Consider the following 16,567-nt stretch of genomic DNA (forward strand, 5'->3'; position numbering starts at 1 on the left):
TCCCAAGTAGCTGGGACTACAGGCGCCCGCCACCTCGCCCGGCTAGTGTTTTGTATTTTTTAGTAGAGACGGGATTTCACCATGTTAGCCAGGATGGTCTCGATCTCCTGACCTCGTGATCCGCCTGTCTCGGCCTCCCAAAGTGCTGGGATACAGGCTTGAGCCACCGCGTCCGGCCTTTTTTTTTTTTTTTTTTTTTAAGGTTCCCAGCTGTGGGTGTAGGAAAAAAAGTCACTACCAATCTTACCAATCTTCAGAGTTTAATTAGATTCAAAAACATAAATCTGTTGCCAGCTTTGGCAGCACTTCTTATATAACTTTGTTGAAACTGAATTTTCCGGAAGCTGTCTGGTGACATATTCGAGTTCTGGCCACTCTCCCCACATTCTGTGAGACCCTGAAAATTACTGGATTCCATTGGCGCAATGACCGGTGAAACTTCAACCTGTCCTTACCCAAGCCCAAGACTGTTTAATTAAAAAAACCAGCAGTATCCCCAGCCTTTTCATTCAGCTCCTACACCCAGGCAGAGGGGGGAACAAAAGCACTGGAACTGTTTCTCTTTCTTCCCTGACCTTTGGAATTCCTGAAGCGTTTCCCACTTGCTTGTAAATCAGGAAAGCCTGTTGGCCCATTCCTTTGAGAAATGCCAGCTCATCACTTGTTCGCATTTGGCTAAATTCAGGGGAGGGGCTTCTCCCCTTCCCTGGGCAATTTTAGATGTTCTCTCTGATACGCCAAGGTAATCATTCCGGAAGTGGAAACTGGTAAATTGTAGCTCTTAAGACTTCAAGAAGTGCTTCTGGGTCCCTCTGGATGGCTTGGGCACAGAGGAAGGGAGCATGGGGGCTGCATGGCTGGCTTTCCAGAATGAGGAAAGAGAAGAGAGAGTGGGCGGGCATGGTTTCCTGCATGGGTGATCAGAATCACCCAGTTCCAGGTGATAGAAGTCAGAATAGTGTTTTTGCATCTGGAAGTGGTGAGGATTGACTGGAAGGGACCCAGGGGGTCCTTTGCGGGGCAATTGAAATGTCCTTTAGAGTGACTGGAATATGTTTCATTTTCCAAAACTCTTCAAATGATAACTGTATGCATTTCATGCTATGTAAAATTACCTCAACTAAAAAATGAACCCTGGCCTGTATCGGTCAGCCTACATAGCCAGCTGGGGTTCAGAGCCTTGGCCTCCCTCTTACCAGCAGTGTGACAGTGGGTACATTGCTCAGTGCCTCAGTTTCCTCATCTGTAAAATGGGATGTAAAGTACTTTCCTTAAGAGATGGTTGTGAGGACAGAATGAAACCGTGTGTTAACATTTAGCTATTTGACTATGTGGGTGCCATCTTAATCCAGAAAGGATTTGAGGCACCAAGTAAAAGTTTTTTTTAAATGTTTTTCCGGCCTACCTTTTCCCCCACATTCTTAGATCCTTGGATTACCCCACAGTTCTCAGCCCTTAGCCCTCTACCAGTGATGTGTAGGGCAACATTGGACCCTGTGACCCAAGTCCTAGTCCCGCGTTTAGACTGTACTGCACTTGAGCCTCTGTTTTCACTTCTGCCAAATGGCAACATGCCACGAGTCAGCAGCTAAGGGGTAAGGCTGTTCTGCCTCATCTTCCATGCCAGTAGCTCTTAGACTGTGCCGTTTGCCTGTTTTGATTCCTTTGCCCCAAGTTCATAGGACTGGAGGAAATCGCATTGAGCAGTGCTGCTAACAGAGCTCAGATAAGAGGCTGTTACCTAACACCTCGGAGCCTTGTGGAGGTTGGCTGGGGGTCACGTGACTGCACCTGGCCATTATCTCCAGCAACTCCAGAAGGTTGTTAGTAGTCTCTTGGCCCGGGTCTCCTGGTGACACCAGCACCTGGAAGCAGGGAAGCGCTGCAGGTTCAGCTTTCTGGGGAGGCCCGGGGCTAGAATTCATGAATGAAGGTGAGGCTTTGAGTGGCCTGGAGGGAGAGGCCTGGGGATGCCTGCTCAATAGCTCCTCTGTCAACATGGTGTCTCCGGTACCTACCAGCACCCAAGAGAAAAAGTTTGCTATGGTTAACTTTGGACACGTTTTTCATTCTCTTGTAGGAAAATTATTTAAGAACCTTAACCCTAGCATCAGGCAGACAAGTTCAAATCCCCACTCTGCCACTTCCTAGTGTTATTATGTTGGGCAAGTGACTGAACCTCTCTAAGCCTTGATTTCCTGATCTGTAATAAGGGGATGGTGTTTTACAAATTTGGGGGAGGTTTAAATAAGACTGTGTATATAGAAAAAGCCTAACATATGTCTATCATTGTGCAGATGAGGCCCAGATCTGAGTGTGTGTGTGTGCCTGTGTGTGTGACGTACGTACGTGCACCCATGCCCTTAGCACTGTACGTCTCTACTTGTGAGGGTGAACCATCCAGTTTGATGCAGTGGCTGAAACTGGAACGTGGCACTAGGGCTGAGAGCTTGTGCCCTTTAAGTTCAACCCTATTTGTTCAGGCTCCTTTGTGACCCCTGGTGCTAGCTGCAAAATTCAGGATACTGTGTTAATTATTCATAGGTTAGAAACATCCTCAGGGAAATGGGAGTTTCTTTACCTTCCAAAAAGCATTTGAAGGGTAACTTTTCCCCCAGTGTACTTGAAGGAGCGTTTATGTTCCTCTTTTGCAGATGTAGAAGCTTAGGAGAAAAGGGCAAATTTTACTTTTTGGTTGAATGAATTTGTATTGGCACAAAAATCTCGGGAAAAAACAGTTTTTACTTATGAACTTCAGTAATTTCCATCTTTTGGCTGCAGTATGTGACACATGGGGGCTTTGAGTCCTTAAAAATTACACAAACAGGCTGGGTGCGGTGGCTCAAGCCTGTAATCCCAGCACCTGGGTAGGCTGAAGTGGGCGGATCATGAGGTCAGGAGATGGAGACCATCCTAGCTAATACCGTGAAACGCCATCTCTATTAAAAATACAAAAAAAATTAGCTGGGTGTGGTGGCGAGTGCCTGTAGTCCCAGTTACTTGGGAGGCTGAGGCAGGAGAATTGCATGAACCTGGGATTGGGAGGTTGCAGTGAGCCGAGGTCATGCCACTGCACTCCAGCCTGGGCAACAAAGTGAGACTCTATCTCAAAAAAAAAAAAAAAAAAAAATACACAAACAATTTATGTTCATCCTAGGAGAATAGGAACATATACAGATGAGCAAAATAGAAGTTGACCTGATTTTACCGTGTGGATGTAGCGATGTCAATATTCTAGTGCCTTCCAAATGTTATCTGTGATATATATTAATACATGTCCTTAATGTATTAATATTTTTATACAAATATGGACTCATGCTATTGCATTTTAGCATGGGTCCATATTTGTATAAAAATACATTAAACATGTATAAAAACATTTAGCATGTTTTTTAACCTGTGATAAATTACAGACATCTCTCTGTGTCAATACACAGTTTCTTGATTTAGCTTTAAATTTAGGAAGTTTTTGGAATATGACCAAAAGTTGGGGGCTGGCTTTCCCAAAGGAGGGGGGCAAGGTTATTGTAAACCTAAATTATGGCTCTCTTTAAAATTCTAGCAAGAGTTGGTTTCCTTTCTTTTTTTTTTTTTTTTTTTATTAATTGAGATGGAGTCTCACTCTGTTGCACAGGCTTAAGTGTAGTGGCTTGATCTCAGCTCACTGCAACCTCTGCCTCCCAGGTTCGGGTGATTCTCCTGCCTCAGCCTCCTGATTAGCTGGAATTACAGGCGCATGCCATTGTATCTGGCTAATTTTTGTATTTCCAGTAGTAGAGTCAGGTTTCACCATGTTGGCCAGGCTGGTCTCGAACTCCTGACCTCAAGTGATCCTCCCACCTCAGCCTCCCACAGTGCTGGGATTACAGGCACGAGCCATCGTGCCCGGCCAGCTTCTTTTTCTCTAGTGGGAAGTTTTTATGAAAAGGAATCCCTGGGGGCCCACACTTTAGACTTGGAATTCTTGGAACTCTTCAAGTTCCGACCAGCTACCATGTCTGTGTCCTGTCCTCTGTCATCCTGATACTAGAGTGCTGGCCTTTTATGTTTTAGGACTATCATGTCAAGATGATTGTTGTTCTGAATGACAACTTTTGGGGAAGTGCAGTTGTGTAATGGTTATAATAACATCTTCCTGTGGTACAGAAGCAAGTATAGTCCAAGTTTGCTAATGCAGACGTGGGCTTCATGGAACCATATAGCCTTTGAGGGCCGGAAGGATTCTGTAGCCATTTTGCAGCTGAGCACACTGAAGCCCAGGGAACTTTGGCTAGGCTTGGGACCTGGACTAGAACCCATGTCTCCTGACTCCCATTTCCTACAGCATGGAAAGGTGAGGGTTACGGGGGTGCTGGGCAGAGTGGAGATTGAGATGTGCCTGCCTTAACTGTAGTTGAGGCTTTTGTTTTGATTAGTGTCTTGATAGCCTCTCTTTACCCAGAAAGGCTTAAAGGAGGGAGTACTAATAATCATGATAGGTAGCTTAATTACTCATACAGTAAATGTTAGAGTTTCTAGAGTGTTGTTTCAGTGAGCTATTTCTTCCAAGAATTAGGGAGAACAAAAGCAGGGATGGTCAGAGGCTTCTATGCTGTGATGTGAGGGGACTCCCAGGTTCCTGACCCTGAGTGTATGCTATGCCTTTGCACGTGCTGGAGATGTCCACGATGCATACTGAGGTTTTCGGCTCCTGGCACTGCTGAGGCGGTCCCATCTGACTTCAGTGAAAGATGGGACTACAATGACAAAGGCGAAAAAAAGAAGAAACAGAAACAAAACAGAAAAAGTGCTGCATGTTCTCTGAGTTCTGCTATTTTAAGAAGCGCATTTGTCACTGTGAAATTGATTTTTGTCTTTTAAGGTATCTACAGTAAAAGGAGGAGAATTGTACCTTTAATATAAATTACTTCATAATTCCAGGAACACTTCTGTAGCTAAGAATGCCTTTGCAGTTTAAATTCTGAATGCCTCTTCTTTTTCTGAATTAATTTTCACAGAACTCTTAACCTTTATTTTCTCAGTTATGCATGACTCCAAGAGAAACATGTAACATGTAAGTGATTTGGCCACACTCCATCACTGTACTTCCAGAAACATTTGAAACGATTTCGATTTGTAGGGTTTTTTTTTTTCTTTGTCAATTTTCTACTAATTATTGGCTTTGAATGAACCAGATGGCATTGAGATTGATTTCCTTAACTCCCCACACCAACCCCCAAGAGGCTCAGCACCTTCATCACGGGGCCTGGATGACAGAAGAAACTGTGAAGACAGGCCTCCTTTGAATTAGCCATCCTTCACGGTGTCTTGGGACCGTCAGATGGAAGGGAGGCCTTTGTTATGAAAAGCAGCGCGCAGTCTGTGGAGGGGTGGAAACGAACTCAGTAATGCTGAGTGCTCTCGTCTGATGGAAAACATTTTCTGACACTGAGCGTTTTGAGAAATGTCCTGTATATAGATGAGGAAGGGACATAATACATCACTTGATGTAGATTTCTAGTTTCATCCCAACCAGACCCGACTTTTGCCCGAGGTTGGAAAATAAATGACACTTTGGGGATTTCCCACATGAATTAATTGTGTCTTTTAGCATTTCTTACAGGGTGCCTTGTACACCATAGAAGTGTCATAGATTGATTATGCCAGTTTCTCAAATAGGATTTTTGTCCCTGGAATTTGTAAATCATAGGGAGGACCAGCCCAAGACCAATTCACATGACAGAGGCAGACCTGTGTTTAGTGGAACATTATGATTTTATTGGTGTATTAAGTCAGAAAAGGTACCCTTTTGGCCTGGCACGGTGGCTGACGCCTGTAATCCCAGCACTTTGGGAGGCTAAGGTGGGTGGATCACCTGAGGTCAAGAGATTGAGACCAGCCTGGCCCACATGGTGAAACCCTGTCTTTACTAATAATACAGAAATTAGCCGGGTGTGGTGGTATGCACTTATAATCCCAGCTACTTGGGAGGCTGAGGTGGGAGAATCGCTTGAACCCAGGAGGTGAAGGTGCACTAAGCTGAGATTGCACCACTGCGCTACAGTCTGGGTGAAAGAGCAAGACTCCGTCTCAAAAAATAAATAAATAAATAAATAAATGAACCATTTTAGGCTGGGCACAGTGGCTCACGCCTGTCATCCCAGTGCTTTGGGAGTCTAAGGCAGGAGGATGGCTTGAGGAGTTCGAGACCAGCCTGGGCAACATAGCGAGCCCCTGTCTCTATAAAAAATTTAAAAAATGTAGCTGGGCCTGTAGTCCTAGCTGCCTGGGAGGCTGAGACAGGAAGATCCCTTGAGCTCAGGAGTTTGAGGCTGTAGTGATCTGTGATGGTGCCACTGCACGCCAGACTGAGTGACAGAGTGAGACCCTGTCTCTATTAAAAAAAAAAACAAAAAAAACATTTTTCTCCTTCTGTCTTTCTTGATGTTTCACATATTTTTCTTTGTTCAGCTTTTAATTCTTCTAATCTTGAAATATATTTGGCTGGGTTGGTTTTATACAATATGACATTTGGGGTCTGCACTAATACGTGATTGTTCTTTTCGGGTGCTCGGAACGGTGAGAATGGAAACGGCATTGACTGAGGGCCTGCGGTGGGCCACGTGCTCGGGTCAGGGAGCGGAAAGGCGATGTGTGGCTCACCTGACGTCCTGGCTTAGCAGTGGCAGGATTAAGATTTGACTTGAACCACAACTGCCACAGCACGGCCTCATGGTCACCTAGGGACTGGAGGACAGGATGCTGGGTCGTGGCTGGGAGAGGAAGTGTGGCAGCTGCTGGGAGATGCAATTTCCATTCTCGTGTTTCTTCCCCTAGAGATCCCAGGCCCACAAATCAACGCATCAATAAGCACGTCAACAATGATGTGAACCTTCGCATTCAGAATTTGACCATCTTGGTGAGAAGTATTAAGACCTACTATCAGGTAAGGGCAGTTCTGCTGTCAGGAATTCTGATGTGTGTCCATCAGTATCGTCACTGTCACGGTTTTCCCACAGGAGGCCGGGAGGAAACGGTGCTTACATTTAGGCCTCTACTTGTTGAAGTTGGTCGCGTTCATGTGAACCCTTTGTTGGGGCGTGTGTGAGGAGGAGATGGTGTGTTGCTTTCTTTTGTTCAGTGAACGTTCTTGGAGCTGGAAGGCCCCAGAGAGGAGCCTCAGTTTGCAGCCTCTGCCCCAGGAATGCAGTTGAGTGGGGACTGGCTGGAATGGGCTCCCCGAAGGTGACCCTGATGTGGTTGTTGTCCCCAGCCCCTGGCTCAGTGGTTCTTTATACAGGAGCCGTTCAAGGGTTGAGGGAGAGGAGGAACCACAGGAGGGCTATGAAGACCTCAGGAGGCTGAGGCAGGAGAATCACTTGAACCTGGGAGGTGGAAGTCACAGTGAGCCAAGGTCGTGCCACTGTACTCCAGCCTGGTGACAGAGCGAGACTCCATCTCAAAAACAAACAAACAAAACCCAAAACCCATCCCAGCCTTGGGAAGGCCAGTTGAGAGTCTTTGATGGTGTCAGTGATCTCTGTATGGCCAACATGGATGGAAATGGACTGCAACTGTGTACCTTGGAGCCCTGGCTTTCTTTTTTTGTTTTTGTTGTTTTTTTTGTTTTTTTTTTTTTGGGACGGAGTCTCACTCTGTTGCCCAGGCTGGAGTGCAGTGGCGCCATCTCGGCTCACTGCAAACTCCACCTCCCAGGTTCACACCATTCTCCCGCCTCAGCCTCCCGAGTAGCTGGAACTACAGTCGCCCACCACCACGTCCGGCTAATTATTTTGTGTTTTTAGTAGAGACGGGGTTTCACCGTGTTAGCCAGGATGGTCTCCATCTTCTGACCTCGTGATCTGCCTGCCTCGGCCTCCCAAAGTGCTGGGATTACAGGTGTGAGCCACTGTGCCTGGCCGGGAACCCTGGTTTTCAAACCTTTTCTTGGCAGTGAAACTTTCCCCCTATATGATTTTTCTTGAGACCCCAGGTAAAGCCCAGTGCACTGTGCTCAGCTGTCTCCTCAGCCTCCAGGGCATCTGTCTGGGTTCCTGGGACCCCAGGGGACACAGATTGAGAACTGCTCAAGAACAACTGCCTCCCAGATTCAGGCCAGTGTTTCACTACACATGTGACTAGACTCCACCTGACACCCGTTCCTCGCACTTGGCTTCCTGGGCTGTAACTTAGTCTTGTTCTGGGATTGGGGAGCATCTTTGGATGTTGTGAGGCCTCTGTTGATGTGAGGAAGCCCTCTGGCCAGCTGTGACTCCCCTTCTGCCCTTGGGCAGTAGTTGCTGGTTCTGGGGTCCGCTGAGGGACTGCTGGGTGGGCTGCCGGGCAGAATGTGTACTGTGGCATTGGGCTTTGTGCTGGGCCCAGTTCCTGTCGAGGGCTGTGGTTGCTGCAGGAGCCCTTGCTTCCGTTTCAACATGAATTTGAAACTGAACGTGAGGTGGGGGAATGGACAATGGCCTGGGTTTTCTGGAACTGTTTCTATCCTCCTCCCGTTGGGTGGGGGTGCTGGCGTGGTTTGCCTGTGCGGGCCAGTTCAGTGAGCCATCTGTGCTCAGTCCGGAGACCACTGGGAGAGGGGCACCATGGGGTCTCTGGACATTGTGTCTGGGAAGCTTAGAACCAGCCCTATCCCTTTAGTTCCAGATGTCTGAGGAGGGGGCCGAGGGTCAGGGAGAGGCCTGGAGGACTGGCGTGGGAGCCTGTGACAGTTGGCTCTGGGGAGTGGAAGGGGAGCCACACTCAGCATGGTGTATGCTATAGGCAGGGGCATTTCTGCTGGTGTCGCCCTCTCGACAGCCGTGCACGGAGGCAGTGGGGCAAAGGCGATGGTGCTGTCAGTGACCTGGGCGTCTGTGATGAGGGCCTGGTGGCTGTGCTGGCTGCTCAGCAGGTGCGCAGGGCATGGACCCTGTCTGCAGGTGCCATTCATGCCAGGCAGGTGCTTTCAGTACTGTGTGCTAAGTGCTGGGGGAAGCACATAGTGCTGCAAGTTCGAGAGGCAAGACCCCCTAACCCAGCCTGCATGTGGGGAGCTGGGGAAGCTTCTTGGAGGAGGTGATACCTGAGTGGAGTTTCGGTGGGCAACTGAGTTTCTAGTTTGGAGGGTCATGGGAGGGAATGGGCAGGGCTGGCCAGAGCCGGCGGTATAGCACTGGGCAGGTGTCTGCATCCCTGTCCTCCCTCCTGCACTGTGAGCTCCTGGATGAGCTTGGATGTGATGAAGGTCCCAAATGGAGGTGAGGTTTCTGCAGGTCTTCATGAGTAGCACGGGGCAGGCTCTTGCTGGAAGCTGTTTGGCCATAGAGATGCCATCCTCTGGCCCTGCCAGCCCGGGAGGACTTCTGCTGTTGGTGACCAGCCACTCTGAGGGTCCAACTCTGGGCCGGGCAAAATGGACTTGACACTCGCTTGAGACTGTGTGGGTTTGAGAAGCAGTTTGCTGTTCTTGGGGTACTGTGCAGAGTTCCAGAAGGTGGGAGGTGGCCACACAAGGTAAAAGATGGCCAGCCCACCCTCAGGGTCCAGAAGGACTTCCAGGTGGAAAGAGGACCCCGCATCCCTGCTCCCCCTCCTTTTGTGCTGGGAGCTCTTGGAGGACCGGGCTGGTGTGCGCCGGCTGTCTTGGCCCAGCTCAGAGCAAATGGTCAGTCAGTGTGTGCTGACAGCACTTGCTGCTGACCGGGGAGTGGTCACTGCCTCTCAGTCCTGCCTGCTTGAAGGAAACTGACAAGACGCTTGTGTTCAGGGCTGGCACATTCCGTGTGGACAGTGTTCTGTGTATATTTTTTTCTTCCAATTTATGACAAAATAAAGTTCTTGTGATATAGGTCGTACTGTATGTGCTCTTTGTAAACAGCTTGGAAAACAGACAAGTAGCACAAGAAAAGACCCACCCGTTAGCCCAGCACCCAGTGACAATCGCTGTTAACGTTTGTTGTATTTCCTTCCAGTTCTTGAGTGAATAGTTTTTGTTTTATGCCATTGTGGTTGTGGCCATATACACAATTGCGTATCCTGCCTTTTTTCCCTCACACCTAACATTATAGCGCAAACATAACCGGTTATTATAGTCAAGGGGTATTCCAGAACGTCAGAGCTGCCGCCTGAAGGTAACCCTGAAGGTCCTGAAGGCTTGGAATTAAGTGGCACAGACGTCGTTCCTTACTCTGGGGTGGTGCGTGGGTGGGCCCCCCTCTCACCTGTGGCTTTTCGGTAGACACATCAAGTTCGCGCAGTCTGGCTTGGGGTTTTGTTTGCCAGGAGATGGCTTTGTGCCCCTAACTGTCCCCTTCCTCTCTGCGGCACACTGGAGCAGTGACAGTCTGGAAGGCCAGGCCTCTCCTAAAGAGCATGGGCCGTGTCACTAGGATGCTCAAGTTGATCTCTGAAGACCTGGGGAGGCAAAGGGTCCTTGACCTTTTCCTGAGCAGGGCATAGGTCAGCAAGCGGGTGGAAACCAGTGTGGCTGAGATCCCATCCCACCACCGGCATCTAAGCCAGATCCTCCGCCTTCCTGGCTTACTGCATTGGACTCTCCTGGGATTGGGGCCCTGGAATCTGCATTTTCAAGTTTCCCAGCTGCTTGAATCTCACCATTCCAACGGGATTGACAGTGGTGGTTCTCAAAAGTGTGGTCCCTAGATCTGCAGCCTCGCTTGGGAGCTGGTTAGAGATGCAGATGTAAGTTGGGAGTCTGTAGTTTAACAGGCCCCCAGGTGACTCCGAGGCACATGCCCATGGGAACCACTGGAACCAATGGGGGAGAACATTTCTGGTGATTTCTAGAAGAGTCACATTGAGCTGGATCTCCTGGGCAGAAGGAGCTCAGTCCTCACCAGGTGACCCTTCTTCATCACATATGCCAGATGCATGTCTCATCACCCCAGGGCAGGAAGGCAGGGTCTCAGAATGGAGGAGGGGAAGGAGAGGATGCGGTGACTAGGAGGTTACCAGAGGGAGGAGGGGATGTTGAGGGAGTAACTGGGAAGGGGCGGAGAAAGCCAGAGTAGGACAAAGCCTTGGAGAGAGAGCACCTGGGTCAGTCTCTGCATTCTGGAGAAGAAAAGGCTGGCCTGTCCAAGGTGGGAACACCGGCTTTGGGACAGCGCCCTCAAATGGGACATCTGCGGAGCAGCCTGGAGGACAGGAGAGGCTGGGCCAGAGCCCCACGCTGCCTCAGCCTGGCTGGCCAGGGTCACCCTGTGTCCTCTGATGCTTGTTTTACTCATTCAGCAGCCAACCTCCTTTTCATCTGGCTTTTTAAAAATTTAATTTAATTTTTTTGAGATAGGGTCTCGCTGTGTTGCCCGGACTGGAGTGCAGTGGTATAGTCTTAGCTCACTGCAACCTCCCCCTCCACTGGGCTCAGGAGATCCTCCTACCTCAGCCTCCTGAGTAGCTGGGACCACCAGTGCACACCCTACACCTGGCTACTTTTTGTATTTTTAGTAGAGACAGGGTTTCACTATGTTGGCCAGGCTGGTCTCAAACTTGGGAGCTCAAGCAGTCCTCCTGCCTTGGCCTCCCAAAGTGCTGGGCTTATAGCATGAACCTGTAAGGCTCACGGCATCTGTCCTGGCTTTTTTTAAAATTAAATTTTGGATTTCTGTAATGGTTCGCTTTTTCCATTAAGAACCTTGAATATTTACATTAAATGCAGATAGTGGAGTCAGGCTGAAAGTGAGGCTGTTGCAGCCGAAGTCTGACCTGTGCAGCAGCGGCTGGCCTGTCTGTGCTCTGGGGTTGCGCCTGGCATCCCATCCCCATTCCCTGCCCTGGACACCTTCAGGCCGGCGCCTTGTCCGGAAAGGGCCTCATTGTCGTGTGAAGTTTCTGAGGTTTCTTTGGCTTTGTGTGGTGGGAAGCACTTCAGATGGTGGCCTGGATACATTCCCTGTGGGTTGATGGAGATGTATGTCTTTGTCATCTGAGAAAGAGATGAGATGTCCACACATGGATATCTCATCCAGTGAGATCGGGACCCTTGGATGGATGTGGGGACTTACCCATAGGACTCACTCTGAAATGAGGTATTTGCTGTTTCTTCACGTGCCTCTCCTCGCCAGGTGCAGAGGCTGCAAGGCTGGGGTCCCACCGTCTCTCTGGGCGGGCTGCTGTCCTCTGAGCCTCCTGAGTGTCCTCCTTCAAGCGAAGTGGGGGAGTCTGAAATGCTACAGTGGCATGGTGACCAGAAACTGCGAGATTTAGAGTTTACAATCAGCTCAAAGAAGTTTAGCTTTCTGGGTTCCTTGAGCTCGGCTCTCTGACTTCTGGCCTCTAGCATGGGCACAAGGCCAGAAGCTTCCCTATCTCAAGTGAAACAGAGGAATAAATACAGCCTGGGTGCCTTAGCTTCTCCCAGCCCTTTCTTTTTCCTTTATTGCTTTGAAGAATTAAAAATAAAACAGTACAAATGGTCATAACGACACTCACATACCTGTCGTCCAAAATAAATACGAACATATGGTTCTATTTTTCCATATTTGCTTGAGACCTTTTCTTTTTTTTTAAGAAGTAAAAATTCTCTGTTAAGATAGACGTTCCCACCAGCCACTACTAAGCCCTGTTGTCCTTCTCTCCCTTCCTGGGGTTAATACCTCTCATTAATTTGGTGGTATCCACTTAACACTTTTATCCTCTTGCTGTGTGTGTGTGTGTGTGTGTTGTATATATATGTGTGTGCACACTACACACTTGTGTACACACAGAGCTTTGTGTGATCTGTAGATGAGACTTCCATAAATGGCAGCACTTTGCCTGTAACTTCTTCCTCTGCTCAGCCTTGTTTCCAAGATGTCAGCCTCTGTGGTAGTTGTATGAGATAAGCATGCTCTGTTTACTAAAAATTAGGATTATCTTTAGGAAATGTGGACATTTTGTTTGAAGAAGGAAATTTTTTTCTTTTAATTTTTGTTTTGTTTTGTTTTTGTTGCTGTTGTTCGAGACAGAGTCTTGCTCTGTTTCCCAGGCTGAAGTGCAGTGGTATGATCATAGCTCACTGCAGCCTCAACCTCTCCGGCTCAAGCAGTTCTCCCACCTCAGCCTCCAGAGTAGCTGGGATCACAGGTGTGTGCCACCATGTCTAGCTAATTTTTTTTTTATTTTTGGTAGAAGCAAGGTCTCGCTATGTTGCCCAGGCTGGTCTCAAACTCCTGGGCTCAAGCGATCCTCCTGCTTCACCCTCTCAAACTGCTGGAATTACAGGCATGATCCACTATGGAAAATCTTTTGTCAAAAGCAGGAATAGAAGGAAATGTACATTTGACATTGTTGGTGGAAACAACACATTAAACTTGTGGCTGTGTCTCATTTGTGTGATCTGGAGGGTTTAGTCTGCTTCACTGCTTTGATGGGCAGGGACAGGATTCAAGGGAACTTAGAGTCCGCTCAGGCCATGGCTACTGGTACAAGAGGCATTTGCTTTAGGAGTAATAATACGTTGTATAGAATTTGCAGAGGAGAAATCTAGTTTCTCCACTTTTGACTTCAAAGGTTAAAGAGGAGGGCCATATTTTTGATTTTGTAGCTCATGTCCACATTGTGAGGAAATTAAAAATAACATTTTTGATTATAAAAATATATTCTGGCTGGGCACGGTGGCTCATGCCTGTAATCTCAGCCCTGTGGGAGGCCGAGGCAGGTAGATCATGAGGTCAGGAGATGGAGACCATCCTGGCTAACACAGTGAAACCCCGTATCTACTAAAAATACAAAAAAACTAGCCGGGCATGGTGGTGGGCGCCCGTAGTCCCAGCCACTCGGGAGGCTGAGGCAGGAGAATGGCGTGAACCCAGGAGGCGGAGCTAGCAGTGAGCAGAGATCGCGCCACTGCACTCCAGCCTGGGCGACAGAGCGAGACTTCATATCAAAAAAAAAATATATATATATATATATATTCTTACTATGGATTAGGAAATAGAAGGAAAGTTAAATTCACCTATTATCTCAACACCTAGGGATACCACTGCCAGCATTTTGGTACTTGTGCTTGCTTTGTGTGTGTGTGTGTGTGTGTGTGTGTGTGTGTGTGTGTGTTTCTAAAGTGTGGCTCGTATCATTATACTGTTTGTAACCTGCCTTTTTTTCATTTACCATGCAGTGAGCAAGCTTTTCCCCACCATTAAATACTCCTTCATAATATGAATTTTGGTGTCTGTCACATTTTATCATGTCGATGTGACTCCTATCATTGTCTCGGAATTAGAAATCATGCCACTGTGAACATACTTGGTACGTAAGTCATTCAACACATGTTCTTATTTCCTTAGCAGGGAGTTCCTAGGTCAAATGACATGAATAGTTTGAGAAGTTTTGCTATTTTTTGCCAAAATAGCCTTATTTATAGGTTTTTTTCCTTTTCTTTGGTCAATTGCCCATTTGTGTTCTTCACCCTTTGTGATTGCGTTTGTTAAAATGCAGCTGTTTTAACAAATTGCTATTGCATGCTGAAGATTCTCAAGTCCCTGCCAGGCCACCAAGGTCCTGAGGTTGTGTTTGTGATGTCTGGGTGGACTTCGTTTGTGTTGAAGGATCTTGAGTGCTTTTTGGGGATCTCTCCAGCAGGACTCCCTGAGGGAGTCGTAGGGGCGTTAGAGAACAAGGCAGCCATTGGGGCAGGGCCTGGCTGTGGCTGGGGATCCAGCCCAGGCCTGGGCTCCGTCCCCACATCGGCAGCGGGAGCTTTTGTGGACCTGACCATCTAGAGGTCACAGTCAGCTTCCGTGTGAAGGTTTGCAGTCCGTTCAGAATTCAAGAGCGAACCCTCCAGACTGCTGGGAGGTGTGCCTGAGGAGGGCAGTGGTCTGCGGGGCGGGGGAGGGGGTCCCTCATCCTCCTCCCATCCCCCATGCCCTAGCTAGAGCTTGTATAGTAGAATAAGGAAATGCAGGATGTGGAAGCTCTGGTGGCCCAGAGGTGGGTGGGACTTGCCAGGTTACCAGCTCTTACTCTTTCTATTTCTCTTTCTTGTCCTCTCCATGCCGGAGATGCTCACGTTTTGTGGGGTGGGAGAGTGGCCAGGTCAATCAGCTGCAATAACACCTGTGTACGCAGGACACGGAATATGGCCAGACACAGGCCCGTGGAGCAGGGATCCTGGAGAGCTTTCTCAGGGGGATGTCTGCCTGCGGCCGGCGGGTTGACTGGCAGGTGCCTGCGGCTGGCGGGTTGAGTGGCAGGGAGGTGCTGTCTGCTGGGAAGAGCAGCACCTGCAGAACTTCGGAGACATAAAACAGCCCGAAGGTTGGGGCACCTCTTGGGGGATATGGGGGTGAGGCTGCAGGCTGTGCTTAGGTGCTCAGGAACCTGTACTTTTTTTTTTTTTTTTTTTTTTGAGATGGAGTCTCACTTTGTCACCCAGGCTGGAGTGCAGTGGCGCGATTTCGGCTCGCTGCAACCTCCGCCTCCTGGGTTCAAGTGATTCTCCCACCTCAGCCTCCTGAGTAGCTGGGATTACAGGCACCTGCCATCATACCTGGCAAATTTTTTGTATTCTTAGTAGAGATGGGGTTTCACCGTGTTGGCCAGGCTGGTCTTGAACTCCTGATCTCAGGTGATCCGCCCACCTCGGCCTCCCAAAGTGCTGGGATTACAGGTGTGAGCCACCGAGTCTGTCCTAGGAACGTGAACTTCTAAAAGAGAAAGCTTAGGAAAGAAAACTCCTGCTCCTGTTTGGAGAATGCACAGGTGTTGGGAGGGGTTGGCAGGTCTCGGGGCCCTGGACTGAGGCCACAGCAGCAGAGAGAAGGATGAGCTCTAGGAGATTCCATGGGGATCCAACCCAGATGTGGAAATCCAGGGGTGAGGGGTCCCTGGGTTCCTGATGTGACTTGGGGGTGGGTGTTGGTGCTGCTCTCTGGGTGAGCCCTGGGTTCCTGATGTGACTTGGGGGTGGGTGTTGGTGCTGCTCTCTGGGTGAGCCTAGGGCTCTGGGTAAGGAGAAGTGGGCTCAGTGGGGAGCAAGCCAGCTTGGTGTCACTGGTGTCAGGCAGGTGGATCTGAGCGTTCCTGGCTAGGAATGCAGATGGAAGCCATGGGGAGGTTGGCTAGAGAGTCACAAGCAGGCGTGGGGGATGAGAATTGCCCACGGCCAAGGAGGTGGGAGCAGGCCCCAGGGTTAGGGTTGGGCAGAGCACATGGGGCTCCCCAAGGTGACAGTGAGGAGTCCCCCAAGTGGGAGGACCGGAGGGAGAGTGGGCTGCAGAGAGGAGAACCCCTGAGGAGAGAGAGCACCAATACACAGGGCTGCCCGTGGCCCAGCAGACTACTCAGCTGTGGGCGGCTCAGTGCCCACCTGGAGCAAGCACCCTAGGAGAGCAGGAACGGCCGTCCGGGCCCAAGAAAGTCTTGCTCTGCAGCAGAATTGTGCGCCTCCAGGGCTGCAGGCTGGTGGTGGAGGTTTCCTGATCAGCCAGACCAGAGGGCTGCAGTTCTCAGGGTCACTAGAATCCCCTTTTCCACACTTAACAAAAGGCCTGTACTCCCAGCCTGTGGTGCTCCCTGCCTTGCTGGCTCCTGCTGCTTGTATTTCTTTCAATTATTTATTTCACCTTTTTATTTATTTTTGAGA

The 16,567-nt window shown here is 49.1% G+C and overlaps 1 protein-coding gene across 2 annotated transcripts in view; it reads left to right on the top strand.

Annotated features, from left to right (window-relative positions):
* The window catches only part of CCDC88C (coiled-coil domain containing 88C), a 146,067-nt gene that overhangs the window by 2,656 nt on the left and 126,844 nt on the right, over nucleotides 1-16,567 (top strand). For both annotated transcript variants that reach the window (XM_023205478.3, XM_023205479.3), the window contains exon 3: nucleotides 6,817-6,925. In XM_023205478.3, coding sequence (XP_023061246.1) covers nucleotides 6,817-6,925 — 109 coding nt within the window. The remainder of the gene's footprint in view (nucleotides 1-6,816; nucleotides 6,926-16,567) is intronic.

Source organism: Piliocolobus tephrosceles, chromosome 6 (assembly GCF_002776525.5).
Source record: "Piliocolobus tephrosceles isolate RC106 chromosome 6, ASM277652v3, whole genome shotgun sequence".
In the NCBI taxonomy this organism is placed as follows: Eukaryota; Metazoa; Chordata; class Mammalia; order Primates; family Cercopithecidae; genus Piliocolobus; species Piliocolobus tephrosceles.